This window comes from Chenopodium quinoa, unplaced genomic scaffold (assembly GCF_001683475.1).
Source record: "Chenopodium quinoa cultivar QQ74 unplaced genomic scaffold, ASM168347v1, whole genome shotgun sequence".
NCBI lineage: Eukaryota > Viridiplantae > Streptophyta > Magnoliopsida > Caryophyllales > Amaranthaceae > Chenopodium > Chenopodium quinoa.
This window is the reverse complement of record NW_018744151.1, coordinates 2746125-2769943: the sequence shown is the minus strand read 5'-3', so window position 1 is coordinate 2769943 and position 23819 is coordinate 2746125. Positions and strand designations below refer to the sequence as shown.

At 35.8% G+C, this 23819-nt stretch overlaps 3 protein-coding genes across 4 annotated transcripts; 1 reads left to right on the top strand and 2 right to left on the bottom strand.

The window, feature by feature from the left end:
* The first annotated feature begins 1104 nt into the window (after positions 1 to 1104).
* LOC110693588 (cold-responsive protein kinase 1-like) lies at positions 1105 to 6054 on the top strand. Of its 2 annotated transcripts, XM_021870722.1 has the most exons (8): positions 1105 to 1603; positions 2139 to 2216; positions 3411 to 3523; positions 3847 to 4057; positions 4157 to 4394; positions 5010 to 5160; positions 5429 to 5657; positions 5924 to 6054. In XM_021870722.1, exons 2-8 carry the CDS (start codon positions 2141 to 2143, stop codon positions 5971 to 5973), a joined length of 1068 nt encoding a protein of 355 aa, XP_021726414.1. In that variant the 5' UTR covers positions 1105 to 1603; positions 2139 to 2140; the 3' UTR covers positions 5974 to 6054. The 2 variants fall into 2 exon arrangements, with proteins under 2 accessions (XP_021726414.1, XP_021726413.1); XM_021870721.1 differs by having other exon boundaries at positions 1106 to 1603; positions 5429 to 6054.
* A 324-nt stretch (positions 6055 to 6378) lies between these two features.
* Positions 6379 to 10936, bottom strand: LOC110693589 (clathrin light chain 2-like). Its single transcript, XM_021870723.1, has 3 exons — positions 10420 to 10936; positions 7268 to 7421; positions 6379 to 7179 (listed from the first exon to the last, which is right to left on the bottom strand). Exons 1-3 carry the CDS (start codon positions 10779 to 10781, stop codon positions 6718 to 6720), a joined length of 978 nt encoding a protein of 325 aa, XP_021726415.1. The 5' UTR covers positions 10782 to 10936; the 3' UTR covers positions 6379 to 6717.
* Positions 10937 to 12066: 1130 nt separating this feature from the next.
* On the bottom strand, positions 12067 to 22494 carry LOC110693587 (RNA polymerase II C-terminal domain phosphatase-like 1). Its single transcript, XM_021870720.1, has 17 exons — positions 22210 to 22494; positions 21078 to 21557; positions 20597 to 20807; positions 20279 to 20436; positions 20112 to 20182; positions 19788 to 19893; positions 19533 to 19616; positions 18642 to 19367; positions 18458 to 18521; positions 16038 to 16168; positions 15885 to 15938; positions 15229 to 15325; positions 14214 to 14419; positions 14044 to 14130; positions 13679 to 13744; positions 13454 to 13524; positions 12067 to 13007 (listed from the first exon to the last, which is right to left on the bottom strand). Exons 1-17 carry the CDS (start codon positions 22492 to 22494, stop codon positions 12902 to 12904), a joined length of 3003 nt encoding a protein of 1000 aa, XP_021726412.1. The 3' UTR covers positions 12067 to 12901.
* Between the last annotated feature and the right edge of the window lie 1325 nt (positions 22495 to 23819).

Sequence of the window (23819 nt, the reverse complement as noted above, 5' to 3'; positions counted from 1 at the left end):
TTCACGCACGTCATCGACAGGCCAGACGTCCGTCCACCCCAATCCCCACCCAATCGATCGGCTGTCGAATTTGCCTTGCCATTGAACTTCTTCTCAAGCTGTCTCACCAACCGACTGTGAATTTTGCGGAATTTGAAGGTTCGATAATGGACAGAGGGGGTGGAATTTGTTGAAACCCACTGTAGCCCACTTGTGAGTTTGTCACATTAGAGAAAGAGGAGAGATGTTCCACTTTATAAGGTTGAAGAGTAACTCCTACTATTACCAATTGGTTTTAGTATAGAATCTCCTAAGCCTAGTTTGATAATCAAACTCTCCTCCTCCTTGTTCGAGTTGCCAGACCCATTTCATATTATTTCGTAATTTAAAAGAATCGATGATCGGGAAGGGGAGGAATCTAGACTGATTTGGCCGGGGTGGAATCGAGGCTACTTTGGTCGGGAAGGTGAGAAATCGAGGAGTGTGCGTAGGATTTTTTTGGTGGTGGTAGTTGTCAACGGTGGTCAAGAAAGGGAGGAATCAGGCCAGCTATGGAGGGGTGGGGAGTTCCGAACTGGCGGTGAGAGACTGAGGTTGGCAACGGTGGTTGGGAAGGGGAGGGGAAGGTTTTTGGTGGTGGGGATGGGTGGAGTAGTGGTGGTGTTTGGGGAAAGGAGAGAGAAGAAAAAAAATCAAAAAAAATTATTTAAGCCAATCATATAGCGACACATGACATTGTTAACCCGTTTTATCAGGTTGCATCTGATTTTGTCTTGTTTAAAGTTGTAATATTCAAGGATAATTCAAAGGTTGTATTATTTATAAAAAAAAAATAAAAAAAAAAATCAAAAGAAGTATTATTAATGACAATTTTTCCAAGAACGTATTATGCTCGTGTTTTTTGAAAATGTATGTAATGCTTTTTTTTTGCCATTTTCTCTATATATGCATAATATTCATTCTGGGTGACCATAAAATTTAAGAATATGGTTACGTCATAGTCGCCATATGTATACGAGTGGACAAGTTAGCGAAGTTGGTAAAATCACTAATTAGTATTCTACGAACAAGTTGCAGTCATCTTAAAGTCATGACTACGAAACATATGAAAGCTTCAAACATCAAACCAAACGAAAAGTCAAAAACACAAATTACATGAAAATTCGAATGTGTACACACTCAACCAAAATGGCCAAATTGTGGACCAAAAACAAGAAATTGTATCAAAATTTGGAAATTAAAAATTTTATACGAGTGAAAATATTTTTCATACAGCATATCCAACCACTTAGTTTCAGGTTTCTATTCTCTCTCCTACCTTTTTCCATTTCCAGCTTATGTAATAGGGTAGCAAGATAAAGACATTTCTCAATTTTAAAATTAAATTCAATTTATTTTTTTTCCTTTTTATATCAATTTTTTGGACCATTTTCTTGCCATAAAAACCATCTTTTTAATTTTTTTTTTTGTTTATAAAAAAACTATTGGAAACTTTTTTGTTTGTTACCTATAAAATCCAAAAAAGTCAAAAGGGTTGAAGGGGTTTAATCAATTTTAGTATTAAAGTTCAGATTTTAAAGCCTTTTTAATGATAACTACCATCATCATCTTCTGCAAGCACAAGGTAATTAATTATCTAATCCGTACTGTTTTATTTTGATTTTATGTTGAATTATGCTTGAAATTCTGATCATGGTGTTTTGTCTTAGATCTTTTTTGTGTTTAATTTATTTGGGTTTCTTTGACATTTTATCTTCGATATGAGGTTCAGCTCAATTTTGAGTTCAAGTAAACTAAGATTCAGTTCATTACTCCAATTTTGATTGAGCAAGGAATGATGGGATTTTTCTTTTCTTTTTTTATTTTCATTTTTCAGTTTGTGGGGGTAATTTAATTCTATAATCATGATATGATTTATATTTTGGTGGGCTGAGGTAATATTTTATACTATAGTTTTATGTTGCTGATCATGTGGATGGGTTTATGCAAAAGCTGCTTCAATAATTTAATGTTACTTAGAAAAAAAAATTGGATTTTTTTTATACTTATACTACTTAAATTCCTGTATTAATTTCTGGGTACAGACAATTTCTGGGGTTTTTTTTGTCTTTAATGATTTGTCTCAAATGAGTTTTGTAATACATCTTGCAAACAAGCAGATATGAACTGTGGCTGCTTTGGAAACCCTTCTTCACAGAAGAAAAAGAATCCTGCTGCACATCTGAGCGAAGTAGACGGTAAGCTTTACTAAGAAACATAATATTATCTTAACTATTTAGTACTATACATGTTCAATATTGTGTAATTTCTACAATATGTTTAAAATTTAGTTGATTAGTTCATTGTAATCGTGATAATGTTGCTCACTGACTCACTAATTGGTCAATAGAAGTTATTCTGGTTATGTCTAGTATTAATTTATCTTATTCCCTTCTCGTAGTGAAGGGGTTTCTTGGTATTGAGTACTCGAATGTAATAACTTCTTGTATTGACTTAATGACTAATGATCAGTCGAGGATATCTCTATAACATGGGAATGTAGGGCCATTTTTTCTGCCCCAAAACGTTGTAGTCAAAAGTGCACAACTCTCACAAGTAAGCATGAGCACAAGTAATGGTAAAGAATTGGTTGAAGTGACATGATACGCGTATAATACTACTGGAAGCATGCAAACACCTGAGATTTCCTAGTTTCTGAAACCCCGCCGTTTCCTCGTTAATGAAACCTGGAAATGGCTGAAACTTAAGGAATTCCTGTTTTCAAAACGCTTCCTTAACCAAAACCCAAGTCATTTTCATGCTACATAGATACTCAGACCAGGAATTTTTTTTTGACTTTTGTTGTCGAAGGTTTAATAAGACCTTTCAGATTCTCAGTGGATATTTCTGTAGGATTATATCTTGTATATGTTCTACCCTTAGGTAGCTATCCATAACAATGTTTAGCTAGTACAAGGTTTGATCATAAAAGTCAAATGTGGTCAGTTTGAGGAAGAAGGAGCAATTATGGAACGGTTATATTTTCATGCGACACGAGTCACAGTTGAATAAGTGATATCTGTTTTGTTGGTGTTATGACTTATGAGTGATTGGTTCAGTCTCAAGTTCCCGCTAGTAGTTCCACTTTTTTTTTCTACATATATGAATATATCATACATGATACATGTTAATGTTTAGTAATTCTTTGATTGTGTTGTGAGACGGTTCTTTTTGAATGAGTGGTTTAGCCATGTAAGTTGCACATTCATTTTCCCATGAATCCAGCACACAGAATTTATCACCCTGAATTTAGGTTGAGTTACATCTTTCTTATTGATCTTGTTTTTAACTGTCAGTATTATTTTGACAATTTAAGAAGCCATATTGTCCCCTTTTTATTCAACACCTTTTCCCTTTTGAAGCTAATATAATTTCTTTTATTTTGTAAACAGGGCAGTTGCTTAAGAACATCAGACACTTTTCATACAGCGAGTTAAGAGAAGCAACAAATAATTTTAATTTGAGCAATAAAATAGGGCGTGGAGGCTTTGGAACAGTATATAAGGTAATCGATGTATATCCTTGTGGTTGTGTTGTGGTTTTATGGTGCTTAACTGCTTAGTGTTTGGATTGACTGCTAAATATTTTTCTCTTAGTCACTTTTTCCTAAGTTGTCATTTAATTCATCTCCATGCCCTCACAATTCCTATTTTTTTCAAGTTCTCTCTTAATGTTGTATTTATACTCCTTTCTGTAATTATGTAGCCATACACTTTGTGAAATATTATTTCAGTTGCGTGATTGATCTCCCATGTACTTTATAAAATACAATTGGTTCTCTAAGAAGACTGAATGATACTTATTGATCTAATTGTTTATTTTGGCTAGGGAACCTTCAAAAGTGGACTGCAAGTTGCAGTGAAAACACTCTCTGCTGAATCAAAACAAGGATTGCGTGAATTTTTGACTGAGATAAATACTATTTCGAATGTCAGGCACCCAAACCTAGTTGAGTTAATTGGATGCTGTGTCGAAGGAGCTAACCGCATCTTAGTATATGAGTTTGTTGTAAATAACAGTCTCGACCGTGCATTAATAGGTAAGATCAAAATTTTTATAGAATAAGCTGAGCAGCCTCTTAGTGATTCTTACTTGATGGTCTTTGCAAAAAGTTGTGTTTTAACTGTTACTTTATTAGGTTATACCAGTGATCGTAGTAAGCTTGATTGGGATAAGAGGTCTGCTATATGTTTGGGTACTGCCAAGGCTCTTGCTTTTCTTCATGAAGAACTTGTGCCACATATAGTGCATAGGGATATCAAAGCGAGTAATGTCCTCCTTGATAAAGACTTTTTACCAAAGATTGGCGATTTTGGGTTGGCTAAACTTTTCCCTGACGATATTACTCATATCAGCACCAGAATAGCTGGAACAACGTACGTATTCTTTACTTTGTCAAAGCTTTTTCTCTATTAGTTATGCTTCCATTCCTCTGTTCATCTGACAGGAAGTGCTTGCTTAATAAGATTGGGCTTGTATATGAATTGTATAAAACATTAGTAACTTAACCAAGTCAAGGTCAATTACTCCATTTCAAAGGTTCACACTTGTTAAGATCGGACTTGTAATATGCAATGTATAAAACATTAGTGACTTAACCAAGTCATGGTCAATCACTCCATTTATTAGGTTCACACTTATTAAGATCGGACTTGTAAAATGCATTGTATAAAGCATTAGTTACCTAACCAAGTCATGGTCAACTACTCCATAGTTGAGGTTTTGCACCTACCCCATCTTGTGCTAAATGCTTTATGCCATAAATATCTTTTTAGGTGGGGTTTCAGCTTCCACTTTTGAGTTCAACTTGATGATTTGTGACCATTGATGATTTAAGATGAATCTTTATCAAGGCCCTATACATTATTAGTTCATTATTCTCACCTTAACATTGGTTCTGCGTTTGCACTCGATTCCAAAACAAATGGGATTGAAAAAGGGTGAAAATTTGTGGAGTCCTAAATTTACTCATTTTTTGGATTATGATGCAGCGGCTACTTGGCACCTGAATATGCTATGGGTGGTCATCTGACTATGAAGGCAGATGTTTACAGCTTTGGTGTGCTTATACTTGAAATAGTTAGTGGTCAAAGCAGTTCCAAGTCAAATTGGGGTGGATCAAATAAACTTCTTCTCGAATGGGTATGTACATTTATCGTTGCACCTTAGCCTTTTTCTTTGCTATCTTTCCATCTCTTTTTTTGGCTGGCTTTTTATTAAAGCTTAAACAACATGACTTGTGGCTTGGTAGTCTCATAATGCTCAGACTACTAGCAAACATCCGGTGCAGTTATTCTGAGTTCATACTTCCCCTCCTGTACTAATATGCTATTTGTTTAAAGTTGTTATGCTTTCTGGTTGACAATATGGTTTACCTAGCTCATAGAGATGGTATGGTTTCATTCACTAGGCTTGGCAATTGTACGAGGAAGGGAGATTACTGGAGCTAGTGGATTCAGAAATGGGGGAATATCCAGAGGACATGGTTATGAGGTACATGATAGTGGCTTTCTTCTGCACCCAAGCTGGTGCTAATAGAAGGCCGCTGATGAGTCAGGTTATTGAAATGCTGTCTCCGAAAGTACGTCTAAACGAGAAGGAGTTGGCAGCCCCAGGGTTCTTTCCAGATACCCAAAAGGGTAAGACATCTGTTGGCTCTAGCTCTATTCACATTAGCTCTGCCCCCATCACCATCTCTGAAGTGATCCCCAGATGAAGAATGAAGTTAGACATAATTCTTTAATTGATTCTTCAAAGTATTGTTTCTCATTCATTATGGTGCGCCCTTTCAATGGCAGACATTGGCGCATAGATCCTATTTGATGATTTAATAGAAAGAGATTTGATGTCTAATTTTTTCTAGCAGCTATCAGCATGAGAATGATGCATAATAATTTTGTTTCAGTGGTAATCTCCAAGATGCATAACTATATCAGTGTTAAAAGGACGGCTTGACAGTACACCATGATGCATTGCGATTATTTTTCTTAAAGAGCCAATTTTATGGGATTCTATATTGAATGCTTTTATTTGCTACCTCCGTTTCACATTGTAAGCAACACTGGGGTATTTTTTGTAAGATAAAAAAAATTCAATTGTAGCAAATAATGTGAAACAGAAGTAATATTTATTCATTTATTTATTATTATTTTTTATTTTCTCGAGTACAAACACATCTCACAAGGGTAGCTTATAGTTCCTAAAACTGTTTTTCTAAGGTGAGAAAAGCCTAGCTTTCAAGGACAGATGAAATATTATTACCATAATAATAGTTTAGATTACAAACTTTGCCACTCCAATGCAAAATTGAAATGCATGTCAAATGTCATAAACTACAGCGTACAGGTGCAAGTAAACTGAAATTTAACAAATTAATTGGCTACGAAAAAATTAACAAATTGACATTGTTACAGCAAAAGTTCTCAAGGAGCAACAAGTTTCGAGTTTTTGTTAACATAACACGAAAAACAAATCCAAAACCTTGATACCAACTCCCCAAATGAGAGAACTAAAGAATATAAATTCTACGCCTGAAAAAAGACAGAAGTCTCATGGACTGAACACGGAACAAAAAATACATCATTTTCTTTCTCCGTAATACATGACATTGGGAGGATCAGAAGAGTGTGTAATTAGGATCCCGTATGAAAATAAAACAAGCAAAAAAGAGATTTGGACAACATATTCATGTATAATCAATCAAGCAGCTGCTACTGGCTCAGCTTCTGGAGTTGGCTGCTCGGCTTCTGGGGCTGGTTGCTCAACTTCTGGGGTTGGTTGCTCAGCTTCGGACTTTTGAGTACCATTGGCAGTAGCACCTTTTTCAGAACCAGAGGTCTTTTTTGTTGCATCTTTACCAGTTTTGGCATCTTTCCCGCCCTTTCCATCTTTGCCATCCTTGGCAGGCTCAGGTTTTGGTGGAATCATATGGGGTGGGGGCGTATGCTTCAGCTTCACTAGTATCTGTCGCATCCTGCCCATATCAGTGGGTTTCCCAGGCTTTGGACCTTGGATAACAGTGATTGATGTCTTCTTTTCTTCTTCTTTCTTTCCTCTCCTCTTCTCGATGGTAGGAACCTCATGAGGAATGAGTTCAGCTATTGTTTTCCAGTACTGTTTGTCTGCTTCTTTATGGAACTTCTCTTGGTTGGCCAAGTATATCTGCTCAGTGCAAAGCCCATAGAACATACATTTAGAGAAGGGTGAAATTGGCAATAAAGCAGAGCATGGCAGCATAAATAAAATATACCTTTTCTTTGTCCCTATTGTTCTTTATGTTGGTTTCAGTGTTAAGTTTTCTCTTCTCGAAAAATGCACGCTTGTACTCCTCAGCTTCTTCAATGATTTGCATTCGCATTTCCTTCTCCTTTTTCTCCTTTTCCTCCAGCCTAATGGCATTTTGACTGTACCACCACCATCCAAAACAAATTTAAACACTTAATATATTTCCTGGTAAAATCTAAAAATTCACAAGTGAGTACCACCAAAAAGAACATTCTTTCCAGCTTACAAATTCTTTGCAAAGTAAAAAAGGCTAGGGTCAAAGGAAGAACAAACACATGTGTTATCATAGGACCAATATACCTTTCCCCTAACCTGCGACATGTGTGTGATTTTTAAAAACACATGTATTCCGTTGTTGAATTGAATAATGAAAGATATAACACATGTAATATTGGTAGTCTGAAAATTTCAAGCATGATAAAGGTATTATACATTATATTAATCACAGACAGCAAAGCTCACAGTAGCCTAGCCATTGGCATGTCATCTCCATTTGACCATTTCCATTAAATAATATCACATTTCTATTTAAGATTGCCCAGCATCAAAGTCCACCTTTTACATTTAGTTTGGAAAACTTGCAAGTTGTGGCAAACCCATTATATAATACAGTCCAAATGAAAATTGGTCTACTATGTGGTTTACTCAACCCTAATTAATAGGGACGTTATGGCCATTAGTCAACAGGTCATAGACTAGCTCAATAAGGTCTTGGGGATAACTGGGCGTGGAGATGTACCTAGGGGGCGTTCTGTTCAACTTATTGTAACTTATTCCAGAAACAATACATCAAATAAGTTTCAACAAGTCCAATAAGTTCCACAAGTTCAAATAAGTTTTAATGTGTTCAATTTACAACTACAACATATATAGATAAGTCCAATACAGTTTTCCAGAAAATTCTCTAGAGGCAGTGTGGCACCACATCAACTACTTTATTGTTGGGAGATTAGATAGGGACTTGGGGGCAAAGCCTAAGAAATAGGAAGTATAAGTCTGTTCAGAATTGAAGGCTTAATGCGCCAAGCAACATTAGCCAATACAATGACTGTTAATTAAACAAACATTACCTACCAGCACTCTGGAAAGTTAGAGATAGCCTTAAACAAAACCTGGATTTCTTTCTTGCTAGTTTTATATCTTTCATTATTTAACAACAAATGCCTTGCTAATGAGGTGCATGCATCAACTAATTAATGCAATTAAAAGTTGTGAAAGGATTTTAGCTATTGTATTTATAAGCAAAAGTCAATCCGAGAATGGTTTAAAGATTCTTTCTTCCCAGATACAAGGCAATTCTTAGCAAAATCTACAATTTTTTAAAGTTCAATAAATATTGCACGCTCACCAGAACCTCACTTAATCCTAAAACAAAGATAAGAGGAGACAACTTTAGAAAGTCATCTTAGTTACACAAAGTGATGGAGACAATAAAATGTGATTGTGATGCACATCTTACCTCAATTAACCTTCAGCACGAAGCTTAAATATTTAATTAGGTATGAGTTGTAAAGATTACAAAATAGTGCAGTTCTACATAATAATATAATATAACCTCATGTTATAAGTGAATATAAGGAATTAAGAATCAGGACAACTTCTCATATCACAATCTTCTTTTGGTAGTTGGACGAACTTAGGCAACATCATCAAGCTACAAAACAAAATTCTTCAATTACTTGCATAGCTGTACAGCACACGATGTTTGAACTACCTAAACTAACATGCTCATACACCAAAATCGGTGGTGAATGGTGCACTCTTTTCTACCCTTCAACCCTCCATTCTTTAATATCTCCCATCTACACATCAGGTGTAACACTAACCATCAAACAATACTGTACTGTAATAAATGATGTCAGAAACAGCCAATTATGCAGTCGAAGATTGTACTGCAAACTTTAGCAAAGCGGGATGAGCTTTTAGTGGTGTAGTTAGAGGACTGAGAGCATTATACAGAATCTGGAGCGATTGTAAATAGTTTGGGGGTGGTCATTTCGAGGCTGAATGGGAGAGGTAGTAGGGGCTTCTTTTGAAAAATTATACATGAATTCATTATTCCATTACCATAAGTAATCGAGTGTGCTCAGATTCTCTACATAGAAAGCATGTAAAGTGCCTAATTCCTTCTATATTTTCCTTGTCTGTGTTACTAATACAGGAACATCTCACTCTTATGCTGTTAAAAATGAAATTAAGGTTGAGGAAGAATATCTTTCCCAGAACGGTAGTTTTCAAGTTTTTGAAAAAGTAATTAAGCTGGCCTGCTCAGTTATGTCTTCCCGGGAATAAATAAGATTTTACTTATTTGAAGACTAAAGAAAATGCCACATTACTCATCACATGTCTAACGACTCTCATCTTCCTCCACTCCTCCCTCAGTCCCTCTATCCCCTGAAAATTACTCCCTTTTCATCTCCCCAGTCTCCTATTTCTCTCTTAACATTCCCAGCAAGAAACCAAGCACTGAAAAAGAAGTTTTCAATTCCAAATCATTTCTTCTTAACCAAATGCGGCCTTAATTGAATCTTCATTTTTAACACCTCAAGGATACTACTTTATTAAAACAAGAATTCACATAATCCGGATCTCATAGTCTGATGTTTGGGTAGTACCTCATGTAATAACACCATATTAAGGAAGCATCTCAAAAATTTCCCAACGAACCAACGAATCCTCGAATTAAACTCCAGATAGATCTAACAACAAGATTCACTGCCTGATTAGCACAATTCAATTAAAACCGCCGCCACAGCAAGACAAATCTCAATGATGGCAATATCTACGAACACTCGAGACACACGGAATCTTATCCCTAACCAATCAAGATTATACACATTCTATGAAATTACTTCCCTAATAGATTAATAATACAACAATAAATTCATTCCCAAGCTTGGATCCAATTCATAATGAGAAGAATTAATGTTTCACTCAATTATAATCATATAGTATATGCATCTAAAGATTGAAACAAACACTCTACATCAACAATAACTCAAAATTCAAAACAAAACAAAATCATCAACACGAACAAAAATCTAAACAAAATTCAAAATTCAATAGATCTAACAAAAACAAAACAATTAAGATCAAATCTGAGAAATCGAAGCTCACCGACGCCACTCACGAAGAGCAGACCCTTCCTCATTCATCTGATCAGGTGGAGGAAGAACAGGACCATCAGAGGAGAAAATACCGTCTTCATCAGCTCCCAAATCGTAGGGTTTTCCATTACCATTAGAAACAGGGATCGGATCACTGAACGGAGAATCAGCATAATTAGGGTTTCCACCAAATGGCATCGGAGAATCATCTTCGATAACCTCAGTCTCAACGGTAACCTCATCAATGGCGGGACCGAAACCGGAGGAATCGAAACGTTGCGAAGAATCGAAGCCACCATAACCATCGTCGAAGGGAGGATCGGTGGTTCTGAGCTCATCGCCATCGTTGCTGAAGGTGTCGAAGGAAGACATGGTGACTCTCTCTCTAGGTTTCTCTCTCCTTGTTGCGTAGTTTCTCTCTCTAGATTTGGTTCTCCGAGAGTAGGTTGAGAGCTCGGAGTGCAAAAATGGCGGATCTCGGTGATCTGAGAAATTTTACTGGTGCTTCCAAAGTTTCTGAGTTTTTATATGACTCATAAAGTAGTAATTATCGGTAGACTTTTGTTTTAATTATTTAATCATTTTTTACGTAATTTTTTTTAAAAGTCATTTTTAAAAAAATTACTTTTCGTAATATACTACGGAATACCTTTGTTTTTTTAGTTGACACGTTTTTACTTAATCACTACGGAGTATTATAGATTTTTTTTATCGTGTTTTGTGATTATTATTAATGCGTAATGAAAATAATAATTTGTGGGGTCTTATTAGATTCGCCATGATATATTCAAAATATCAACTTTTTATAATCATTACTTATTTGTGGTTAAATTTATTAACGGTTGAATTTGTGCATGACAAACGAACGTTTCAATTAAAAAGAAACAGGTACCTCCACTTTATTTACTTCCAACTATTTGACCTAATATGTGAGTAAAAATAGCTAATCGTTACGCGTAATTTTTTTTTTTCGAGGAAATCGTTACATGGAATATGAAACGGAGGCAGTATTATTAATTTTTTTTAAATCTATTATTGTTATAATGTCGGTGTTATTAAAGGTTTTATTTAGCAATAATCATGTTATTAAAGGTTCAATTCACTTAATAATCATGTTGATGTGTTTTTTTATTTGCATTAGTTTGACCGGTACATTTGTCGAAATGCAACTTTGACCATATCTTTAATTGTATTATTAGTAAAACTTATAACAAAATTATATCATGAAACTAGACATTATGACTAATCTAATGATATATTATATAAAAACATGAAAAAACATGTATTTATTTTACGGAGGTGAAAAAATTAAGTCAATCATGGTATGTAAATAGTGCAAAAAAAAAAAAAAAAAAAGGTGTGAAAACATTATATATTGTATTTTATGAATTTTATTACTTGAATCGTGTTGTACTTGAATCAATTCTAGGTATGATATAAAAGGCGACTTTTATTGCCTTCTCATATGTTGCAGTATCCTTGTTATATGTTTCAGTTTAGTTGATCTTCCAAACTATTAAGTGATCAAACTTGTAAATATGATACCATTGTTGTTGTATAATGATGCTCAAGTTGTGTTTCTTGAACATATTTGTTGAGCATTCTTTATTAGACTTTCGAAAATCAAGCACTGCAAAGTATAAATATATCCAAGAAGTAAACAATTTCTCCTTTGCCTGAAAGAAAATGGGCAATACGGAGTATTCTTTATAACTCGGCTCGATCTTGCAAATTCTGCACAAAAATTGCTGCAACTAATGACTACTTTTCATAGGTTTTGTTTGCAGAATATGATGATCCTATTGTGCAACTAATACTAGCTATAAAAATGCTATGAATATCATACAAGGCATATTATGATACATCAGAATGAAATTGGTCAATGTACTGGCTTCTAACAAAATTCAGCCAGACCAAGTTTGCCATTGTCAGATGTATATGTAAGCCAAAAATATGTAGCTTCCCCGTCCTGCAAGCAAAGAGCCACCTTGACCAAAATCGCCAAGAGGTATGCTTGTTAACCAATCTTCTACGGCAATGAGTCTCAACTGTACATCATGCGTTCTACTAGTCAAGTATATACCCCTCCAAAGCCCTAGGGTGAAGAGACATCTCAAAAGATCATATCCGATTCTCCAAGAGATTATACACTGAATAGACTGTGATGAATAGACTTCAGCATTTTTTCCAAACGACCATTGAATAATCTCAAAGTTGGATAAGTAGGAAAAATGGTAAATTGGATAAGTTGGAAAAATGGTTTAATTTTGGTTCTAAGCATACACTCGACATCAACCTCAACACAATTACTCGAGTTTGTCAAGAAAATTTAAGTATCCAAAGAAGGCTGATCGAAAAAATTGGGTTCTTAGGGGAATGAAGGGGGTCCCATGGTCCAGGCACCCAATGCTGGTGCCAGGTGTGGATATTAGTATATTACTGTACATGGCCACACCATTTGATCACAAAAGAAAGCATTGCAGTTCTTGGTTTCAAGGCACAGGTGATGCATTCCTTGGATATCTTGAAGATGCCATATGTTCTAAAACCCGAGAGTAATCTGGTTTTAGGCGTTTGCTGGTCATCGCTTGCAACAACCTGTAATTCATATGATCAAACAGTGAAAAACTCTTATAGCAAGTCAATTCAATAGCATTCCAAGCAAAAGTCACAGGCTCACAGCTTATGAGATACAATCAAAGCCTACTAAGATTTCATTTATTTTTTAAAAATTTTAATTAATTTATTTATTTGTATTTTCTCGTTGTAATCTAAGCAGCTAAGACTATCATCCCTTTCTCAATGCCGAAGCATGGAGTATCATGTTAAAAAAAACATACATCAAGAACTCATAAACTCAAGTTTTACTACCCTTGGCTGCTCTACACTCCATCTTGAGATTATGTTAATTTAATTTTGATTTCAAATTTAATCACCCTGCCTGCCTTTCCTTGGCCATCAACAATATCCATAACTATTCTACAGATAAGATTTGGGCATACAAAGGCCAAACTAATTATACAGAAAAGTCTAAGAGTACTAACCGCGGAGAACTTGGACGCTTAGTGTTTTGACCCAGCATGGATTTAAGAGTTGCAAGAGCCATCTCAGCGGCCTGGTAAAAGGCAGAAAAAGATTACATAATCTCCTTGATAAAGAGGCCACACAATTCTAGTTCATTCAATCTGTCTCTTTGTGTGAAAGTGCACGTGTTAGTGTCTCTTAAGATATTGGAGGATTGCAAAAGACTTAACAGAAAGAGCTAATACCTGGATCTTTGCCTCATCCAATGATGATCCTGTGCCCTTGCCCAGAACTTGTCCATTTACTTCCACCTACATAACAATTTAGACCAGAGAGACACAATCAATAAGTGAAACCAAGATTAAATCATTAGAACCTTGTTACACTGTCACATGAAAGAGATCTCCATTTATCGGGCCCAGATACAAGTGTCCCAACCCCCCATGACTGCATAGTCAGACTATTCACAGGCCCCCTTTCACACACATGTTAGTCAAGGTGACAAACTTGCAAGTACTAAAAAAAAATTATTAGAAATTTATTCTGGACAGATGGAATTAAACAAAACAACAAAACAAAATCACAAGTAACCTCACGCTAGATTTAGTACCTCCATGTGTATTTCATCTCTGTTGACTTGATTAGTTGAAGTCGGAGACTGACCTTTAAAATCCACATCAAGACCCTCTCTCATGCACTGGAAATGACAACCAATAATTCAATCATATAGATTAAAAGAGAAGGCAAAATTTGACGATAGACATATATATTACCACCTACCAATTGTTTAAGAGCAGGAACTGAGCCCATGGGGTCCTTAGAGCCATCTACAATAGAGTCATCCAGTCCGGTGAGCTCCGATGAAGGTACTGTCTCTTCTTTTCTTGAATTTGCATCACTAACAAAACCCATCCCACTTGGACTCTGACCCCTACTTGTATCACTTTGTGGTGTGCCAGCATCAGACTTATGGGTCAAATATCTATCTGCAATTACCAAGTATCAAATGCTCAGAATCACCAATAAATCAGATTACATATGAATCAAATATGTATGAGTATCTGCAATTTAGCAGAACAATCATTTGAAGGCAGGACCAAAAAAAAAAAACAGTTGCGGAATTTAGAACTGAGTTTTTGATATGATAATAAAAGCAGAAGAATTCCTCAATCTTTGGGATTGATATACCGAAACCCTTTACTTGATTCCACAATGAGATAAAGAGGGTCAGGAGAGAAGAATTTTTTTTTTATAATCACAAAATAACCAAGTACAACCGGCCAGAAGATAAAATCCATCCAAAGATACAAGCCATCCAACGATACAAGTGATGCAGAAGGGAATACTAATCTACTGGACAATATTCAATGTGAAATCAGAAATGGCTTCTAATCAATAGCCAACAACACAAGGTTAATCAAAGGCAACAACGAAAACATCTAATCTCACAATTCTCACAATGAAATCGAAAAAAAAAAACTGAGGCATGCTGAAAGGGAAGGAAGACGGATTGGTAATTTGGTATACAAGCAGGAGTTTTATAGGAGTATAATAAAATTACGAGCTTCCTTGATAGTGTGGCGAGTAGAAATGATTTGTTTCTTAGGAACAGGACATCAACTCCATATTGGAAAGGCAGGATTAGTATTTTGGAACAGCATCTCCATACCAGATATGTTATTGTAGCAGTAAAGCCAAATTTGTTGATATGTAAGCAATGGAGTTTATAGAGAGGCAGAGAAGAAAATGATAAATAAAACAAAAAAAGATGGAAATTTTTTTCAGGTAACCTTACCAGCCAAATTCATCAAAGCAGCTTCTGCACAACGTTGCTGGGCTTCCCTTCTGGTTATACCAGTTCCTTCACCGATTTTCTCTCCAACAAAATAAGCCTACAAAGTAATAAGTTATAAGAGTTATAGCAAGATTCATCAGGTAAACAACATGAACAGAAAATCCATTAAATTGAGTGAACACCAGAATTCAGACAGCAAATCAACACCATCAGAAGAATTTAATATACCATGTAAGCAATAATGTCGAAAAAGACAGACAGTTAAGTAACTGTAATAAGAGAGCCTAGTTTATTTTAGGTAGTTTTCTCTGAATATCAGATACAGCCAAATTATAAACAAGAACATAAAAGAGAAGCTTTATGTTAAATGAAATTGAATTACAAAGATTACATACAGAATCCACAAACCAATATACAGTTATACACCACTAAAAATTACCCCCAAAAGCTACAAGTGCCAAGTAATAGTAGCAATTCTAACATTCCAATCCATGACCTTATTAGCATGCTACAGTGTACTCTTAAGTATAAACCAAAGAACATCAGAATGACACATATTTTTAAGTTGGTTATGAGGAAAAACTGGTGCAATAGAAAGTTACAAAAAAAAAAAAAGATCAATTCTAGCATAGTAAGATTTAAGACAGGTAGACAACCTCCATAGAGAACTTCAACTCTGGGGTAGCAACCAACCCTGGTTTAAACTCAACCTGCAATATTCATGTAAGTCAACATAAAGGTAGAAACAAGTGAGATAAATAAATTATTTAAGTCTCCTTAACCTCTTTCATTATCACCAATGTGATTACCTTGGTTCCCAACCTCATTGCAATGTCATGTAAAGCAGCTGAAGGGCTCTCTGCCAAAGTACTGTTTTTTTCAGATTCGACTTCAAAATCTTTGTTGCTTGAAGCTGATCGGCTCAAAGAGATTTCATCACCTTCAAAAGGGAACAACAACAATAATAAATTCAAAAAAGAAAAATCATAATTTAATAAATAATAATATCATAGGGCATGTATACAAAACAAAACACACACACACACACACACACACACACACACACACACAAAAAAAAAAAGAGAGAGAGAGAGAGAGAGAGGAAAAAAGAAAAGAGATTAAAAAAAAAGGTTTCTGCTAAAGAATGTCCGTGGGGCGTTGGATTTGATTTATATTTAGTATGGATTTCCAAATCCTTAATATTAGATATCTAACTTAATTAAAAGAAAAGAATCTTTATAATTTCCAAAGTATCAGAATATTTAATTCACTTACTTTTTCATAATAAACCATGCTAGTACTATTTACTCCGTATTTCTTTCCCTCTCTATATACCAATATGGTAATAGTACCCAAGTTACCCACCCCCAACCAGTGTAGCCGCCTCTGCCCAGAAGGCAGAAGCTACCTCCAGTCACCAGTCACCCAAAAGCTACCACTACCACCACCACCTGCCCCCTCCATAGTCCCAACCACCACCTGCCCCCTCCATAGTCCCAACCACCACCACACAACCATGTCATAAACAAGAAAAAAGCCCCTCTTTCGAATTCGCACCGCCACAACCGCTTGGCATTTCCTTGCCCCTTTACATGGAAGAAACATTATTGGGACAGCGGTAAATCATCAACGGCTTCACCATCGATTTTAAAATGAAAACCCTATAGAAAAGGAAAGAAAAAAGGGGAAGAATCAACCCTTTCGAGAAAGCTGTGATGACAACATGATGCTTTTGGATGCTATTTCCACAGTACAGAATATGACACTAATTTCTTGCAGTGGCTTGTTAATGATAGGTCAGAGAATAAATTTTGGCTATGAAGATTTGGGTATGGTTATGAAGAACCAGTTTACAAGGAAATAGGGTTGGAGAAGAATCAATGGAGGTATTACAAGTGGTGGAGATTAGAGGGTGAAGGAGGGTAGATTTTTTACTCAAAAATTTTACAGTATAGGGATGAACTTTTAAGGGGAAGCAAAATCGTGTAACATGGGTAGGAAGCATTTAATGTTTGCTGCAATTAATATTAAGGGAAAACAAAAGAAGACATATATAATTTATGAAACTGGCATGCATCCTGGCTCCAGGGACTCTTTCATAGTAAAAATTTCTCATTTATTGCTATTTATTTATTATTCTCCTTAACAAGTGCCCCAGAGGCGCTCATTATCATTTGACATAAATAAAAATAAGAATGGCAAAGATCCAGAATCCAAAATTCCAAATGGCTCCCAAAAACAGAGGTTCATACATGCAAGTAGAAAGTAACTTGATCATGTCGCTAACAAAATAATGCCAGCAAGACTTATTGCTGATTTAGCACATTTGTCCAATACGCAACTTAGACCCAAAACCAGCCTATATGACGTTATGACCAAAAGTTCAAAAAAGTCCCGTTTTCATGATATGCAATGCTATCAAGTCAAAAGACTTAAAACACTAGCTTAATAATAATAAGAAGAGATCATAAAGAAGCTGTAGAGGAGCTTAACAAGTCGGGAAGGAAAAAAAAATGGCAGATTCCTCCCCCTCACAAACACCATTACAACAGACTGTAAGGATTTTCTCTACGTAAAAAAAGGTGCGCCAAGCCAATAAGTTAAACACTTTCAAATTAATCAACATGATCAACCACTATTTTTGGAGAGTAGAAAGAGACAGGTTATCCAGGCCATAGAGGAATCCTGAATTGTAAATTATAAAGCTTCCCGCATTAATACATAAGAGAAATACATTTCTAATCTTAACAAAGCAGGACAGAAATGGACTACTCCGTACTACGAAGGCAAGTAAAGTGACAACCAGAAATTAAACTCATTTCTATATTACTATGATTGTGTTGACTTATTTTTTCTGAGGAATCCAGGAAATTATTCAATTATTAACTCATTCGTAGCATACCTTATCAACAACCAAGAAATATAATTCTATTCAATAAATAATCAGTTTAGCCTTTAGATATGAGCAATAATATACCATCTTCCCATATCAACCACCAAGTCTAATGAGTACTATTACAAATTAAAACAGCCATCCAAAGCATGCACATGACAACGCTTTGAAAAGAAGATTGGATAGATTTAGTTACTCACAAATATACTTCCATGAAATATGCAAATGAAGAAACAGGCAATTCACTTAAGTAGGAACAGAGCAAGCACCAGTCACAAATCAAAATGCAACAACCCCACAATTAAATGAAGATATGTAATTCAAGTCAATAATTACCTCGAAATGACTGATGGCTAGGCACTGAAAAGTTTGACCTCAACCTGTCATCTCTGCGAGGAGCCTGCAGAAAAGAAACTCAGCATGGAACAAAAAAAAGGAACGGTAGAATGCTTCAAAGCAAGTAGCATATGCCTTAGTACACACCTAGATTTTAGGTCCAAGTCAAAAAGCTAAAACTTACTTCTCTAGGCAGTCTTTGTTTTTCAGGAAAAGAACGATCAGGCCAAACTGGACTCCCCCCTTTTCGTGGAAAAGAAGGGGGAGGTGGCCACTGCTTCTCAACATGTACAGCATCAGGAGGTATAGAAAACTCTTTAGCTGGTGGTCGGCCCAGAGGACTCATGTGCATGTGATCCTCGACTTGAAACCAGCTCCCACGTGATTGTACCCGTTGAACAGGACCTGGAACAGGGCCAGACATAGAAACAGGACCTGGAACTGAGACTGAGACTGGAGCTGGGCTGGGACCTGCAACAGGCACTGAACCAGGGACCGGAACAGTCGCAGGAACAGAACCTGGAGCTGCAACAGGAGCTTGAGCAGGAGTTCTTACTGGAAATGGAGACTCGTTTGGTCTCATATCTTGGCCATGCTGCAATATGAGCAGTCGTCTCCTTGTATCAGGATCTAGCTCAGATTCAGGTACTTCACCTTCTTCTCGAGCGGGAGAATTATGCAGCCCTAGGTCCTTAGGACCAATATTACCTAAAGGTCTAGCCAATGGACCTGCTTGTGAATATAGGTTACCATAAGGTGCAATGGATGCTTGGGGTGCAGACTGTGGAATTGTCATGGAAGCAGGAGCAACAGTGAACGGGATAGAAGATGCAAGCCTATGATCAAGATTAACATTCACCGAAGAAGTTGCACTTGGAAGTGACAGGGCTGAAGAGGATAAAACTGCTTCCTGGAGGATGAGAAAAGCCAAATATATTTTCAACTCGATAAGAAGAATAACATAGAAGATCAAATTAATAACGGAAAAAGTCTCGAATTCCTAACTGAAACCACGAAAAAAGAAGAAAAGAGCTGCCAAATCCCCATAGTTGTCCCCCAAGGAGGGATAAATTACCTTAAGCCTTCTTTCAACCTCTGCATCCGCCATCCCGTCAAAACAAATTGTTTCTTTATTTCCATTGGAACCAGAGCCATCATCCTGTAGGTAACGATGTTAACAACATGCCAAGCATGAAAACAAGCAGCTGACAAATAACAGCAACAACTGTTGCCCATATACAGAAGCAAAGCACCAAATAACCAATAACAACAGGAAACATCTTCCAGGGGCCAGAATATATAAAATTAATGGAAAAAGTAGCAAAAATACCTCTGATACCATATAATTGCTCACGTCAGGTGGTGAAGGTAAATCTTTGGGATCATCTTCAAAAGAAACCTCAGACAACCTTTGTAAGAGACCCTCGTCAAAGTCTCTGTAGTGAAACATGTAAGCAAAAGTTTTTAGAAGAAGATATAACATAGAACAATGCAAAAATCAAAAGCCCTACTCAGTCCAGGCAATGACCAAAGGCTTTCTTTTTTACCTTTATCAGTAACAAAATAGATAAATATCAAAATCATGTAATGTCCTCACAAGAACATAACCTTGATACAATTAATACTAATGGTATAACAGATGGAAATGACTTACTTGAAAAAACCACCTCGAACATTGCAAGCTACATTTCTAGCCACACAGAGAACTGGGATGGCATTACTTGCCTGACATAATAAGACACATATGGTTAAAATGCTGGAATGTGAACAAAGTAGGTTAATAACCAATTAGTGGCTCTATGAAGACTTATATATACATACCTCAGCTTGGGGTGCATAATAAGGAGCAAATGCAGGAACAACATGCACCCGAGGCTGATCTTTCTCGTCCCAAACCTTTAGACGATCATCAATCACCAAAGCCATTTTGGGATGACAAATTCCGCCATGGAAAACATTAAACAGCGACTTCTTTAATCCTATCAAATAAATGAAACATAGAAAATGATTACAATTCAACAACAACAACAACAACAACAACAACAACAAAAGAAAAAAAAAAGAAAAAGAAAAATAAAGTGTGCACACTCTTCTTGGCATGGAGGAAATTTTACAAACCATGTTTTTTTTAGCTCTTACCAGACTTGACACAAACAATGCGATCCAAAAGTTCCCTCCCACCTATCAAACTTGATTCAGGATCGAGAAGCCTCCACATTTCTAAAGCATAATCTCTTTCAGCCATAGTACAAACATAAACCTCAAAACGTTTACGACCTCTGGCAGTTAGATAGCTGCGGAGATCCTCCCATGCAGGTCTTAATCTTACAAGAACACTTGTATCACGAATCTGGACACATGCATCAAATAAGCATTTGCCGAAACAGAAACAAAACAACTTATGCATAGATATTTAATTATCTGCACACTAAAAACTTATTGACCTAAAAAGTAGCATCACCTATTCACATATCAATGTCAAGACACTCACAAGTGAAGTAAACACATTAATTTGCCAACACTTGATCAGACAGAGATAATATGACATTAGATTAAAAGGGGGAAATTTCAAAGCAGTAATACCGGCCAGTTCAGCATAATTATCAAACAGGCAACATACCTGAGGATTTATTCGAGTAAGGACGATGTTTTTATCCTGTAACCGAATAAGTGGGCGAACAACAGTTTGATGGTTGTCAGAAAGAGCTGGAATAACTTCTGCTTGAATTTTATGGACTTTTCCATTGTCCACCACCTGATCAGTTTCAGCATATTGCTTAAGTATTGCCTTGTCTTCTTGGTAGCGCTTCACTTCTGCCATCATGCCTGCCAATCGTTGCGGGTCAACTTCTACACTCATTTTCCTTTGCAAGGCCTCAATTCTATCTTCGAAAGACCGCAGTGTATTTGCAACTATCAGTGTCTCATCAAGATCAAATACAATACCAAGACATCTAAGATTTAACATCCCAAGACAAGATTCATATAACCCTGGCATGACACAGAAACCCCAGAAACAAGCGGCTATTACACCATCCGTTCTCCTAGTACGCATTGCCACCAAATGGATCTCCTGATCACCAAAAGGCACCACAGCAGTCTGCAAAAAAAAAATCATAAGAATTTAATACTACAAGTAATTAATGTACCCAATGCCTAATCCAGAATTACAATTCATCTGACGCAAAACCATGAATCTCTACACCATTCCAGTTCACTTCACTAAAACCATAGCATCTGACCACAAAAGAATTGAACCCACAAATTAGGTTTTTGTTTTTTTTCTTATCATTTTCCTCATAAACACTATCAAAGAACACGAGTTATTTTTCATTTCTCCAGTTATTTCAAAGGTTCAATCTTTTTAATCCCAATTACAACTTATTTTTCATTCTTTTCGTTTCTTCAATTTAACATGAACCAAAATACTAAACGCAAGTCCAAATGTATTCAATCCAGAGTCAAATCAAAATATACATCATAATCCAAATTAGTACAGTTGTTCAGATAAAATGGCAATCACTTTAACTAATTATAATCAAAATGGACAGCCAACCCAACCAAAAATAAATTTCCTACATTCCAAATTCCAAATTATATATCCCACAAGTCCAGTTATTATTATCATTATAATTAATAATCCGAATTCATTCGTGTTTCGGTTCAATTCGCGGTAATCAATCGATTCGAGTCATAAGTTGTTGTTGTTGCAGTTTGGTATTGTTGTTGTTGGATTGGATTAGGGGTTTTACCTTGTTACCTCTGAGACAGGTAGAATGCAATGCAAAAATCTGGGAATCTTGTTGTTGATGTTGTTGAAAATAGTGCAACTTCTCCATCATTTTGAAAGAAACACCACCAGATGATTTTGTAATAGTATGAAGAACAGCAAGTGGTGGACATCTCTCACTTGCTTGTGAATAATCACTTATCCTCAACCCCTTCATCAATAATTCTATGTTGTTGTTGTTGTTCTCAAAATAAATCTCTACTTCACCCAGTAGATTATCACCTTGGTATACTACCGTTTTGATCATTGTTTTTGATTCAATTTTTTTTTTTTTTAATTTTTTTAAGAAAATTAAAAGAAAAATCAAATTTTAAAAGAAAAAAATTAGGGGGATTATTTTCTGACTTCAAATTTTTCTGGGTTCGAATTCGATCTGGAATGAATTAGGGTTTCTGATTTTTCGAATTTCTTCGTCTTCTTCGTCGTCTTCTTCCGACAGATTCAAAATTCAACATGTAAACAAGCAGATCTATCAAATTCCAAAAAAAATTAATAAGAAAAAAAATCCATAAAAAAAAGAGAGGTGAAATTAGGGTTTGTAAGTGAATAATCTGGCCAAATTTTAAGCAGATCTGATCTGTAAGAAAGAACAATGATCAAAAACGCTAGCGTCAACCAACTCAGATGGATCAAATTCGATAGATTTAGTCCGTCATATGAAGATTTTTATTAGGGTTTTTGATAATTTTTCTCTTTCTATTGTAATTTTTGTTGATGATGATAGTATGATGGAATCTTCGGCGAGAAAAAGAGGAAAACAAAAATTTGTATGAAAGAGAAAATGGAGAGAGAAAAACCCTAGTTTATTCGAAAGGAGGTCAATTTTGGAACTCCAAAAAAGCTGTGGTTGAGGCTATTACAATTTATTTAAATATAAAATGAATTTTAGGGTACTTGTATAGTCGTTTAAATATATAGTGATAATTGTGCTTGTGTTTCTATGTGCTTTGCTAGGCTACGGGGGAGGGTTTCCTTCTACCACTAGTTTTTGGTTTTCATGAGGGTTACGTTTTAGGTTCGCAGCAACTGCGTAAATGTCGTGTTATAGAATCTGCGCTTGATTATGCACACACTTGTACTTAACATTCATGCTTAACTGGACGTGATATTAATGTCGCTTATAATTTACTGAGTTGTTATAGTTGTATCTAGCAAGATTAGGTTAGATTTTATTATCATAATCCGTGATTCGTGAGACGGTAAGAAGATGATTTGTTTGCTTGCCTGTATGATAAAAGTCTTTTGATTTAAAGGATAAAAGCTCATTCTTACACAATAATGACTAATTAAGGCTATGTTTTGACATTGTTTTGGTTTGCTTGGTTTTTTCTTAATTTCAAGCATAAAGCAAAACTAGTTCCACAAAATTATTTATAAAAGACAAGTTCCCCAATGTTTGAACTTGATCAAAGCGAAAAAATAAACAAAAAGTTGTCTCTATCTCACTATCTCTCTCTCTCACACGACTTACTAGCCCAATCAACCAACTCAACTCCCATAAAAATGTTGGTCTCCTCTGGTTATTTTCGCCAGCAAGCCTTTTCTTTCGTTTTAGGTTGTTGGTTGCATCTT

Excerpts from the sequence above, each read along its gene's own strand:
- LOC110693589 (XM_021870723.1), bottom strand. The coding sequence starts at position 10,781 with ATGTCTTCCTTCGACACCTTCAGCAACGATGGCGATGAGCTCAGAACC. Across the intron at positions 7,422-10,419 it reads GCTCTTCGTGAGTGGCGTCG|TCAAAATGCCATTAGGCTGG; the intron begins GTGAGCTTCGAT and ends GTGGTGGTACAG. Across the intron at positions 7,180-7,267 it reads ACAATAGGGACAAAGAAAAG|ATATACTTGGCCAACCAAGA; the intron begins GTATATTTTATT and ends TGCACTGAGCAG.
- LOC110693588 (XM_021870721.1), top strand. The coding sequence starts at position 2,141 with ATGAACTGTGGCTGCTTTGGAAACCCTTCTTCACAGAAGAAAAAGAAT. Across the intron at positions 4,058-4,156 it reads TCTCGACCGTGCATTAATAG|GTTATACCAGTGATCGTAGT; the intron begins GTAAGATCAAAA and ends TTACTTTATTAG. Across the intron at positions 4,395-5,009 it reads ACCAGAATAGCTGGAACAAC|CGGCTACTTGGCACCTGAAT; the intron begins GTACGTATTCTT and ends ATTATGATGCAG.
- LOC110693587 (XM_021870720.1), bottom strand. The coding sequence starts at position 22,494 with ATGATCAAAACGGTAGTATACCAAGGTGATAATCTACTGGGTGAAGTA. Across the intron at positions 19,894-20,111 it reads GTTCGAGGTGGTTTTTTCAA|AGACTTTGACGAGGGTCTCT; the intron begins GTAAGTCATTTC and ends GTTTCACTACAG. Across the intron at positions 15,939-16,037 it reads CAATGAGGTTGGGAACCAAG|GTTGAGTTTAAACCAGGGTT; the intron begins GTAATCACATTG and ends TGAATATTGCAG.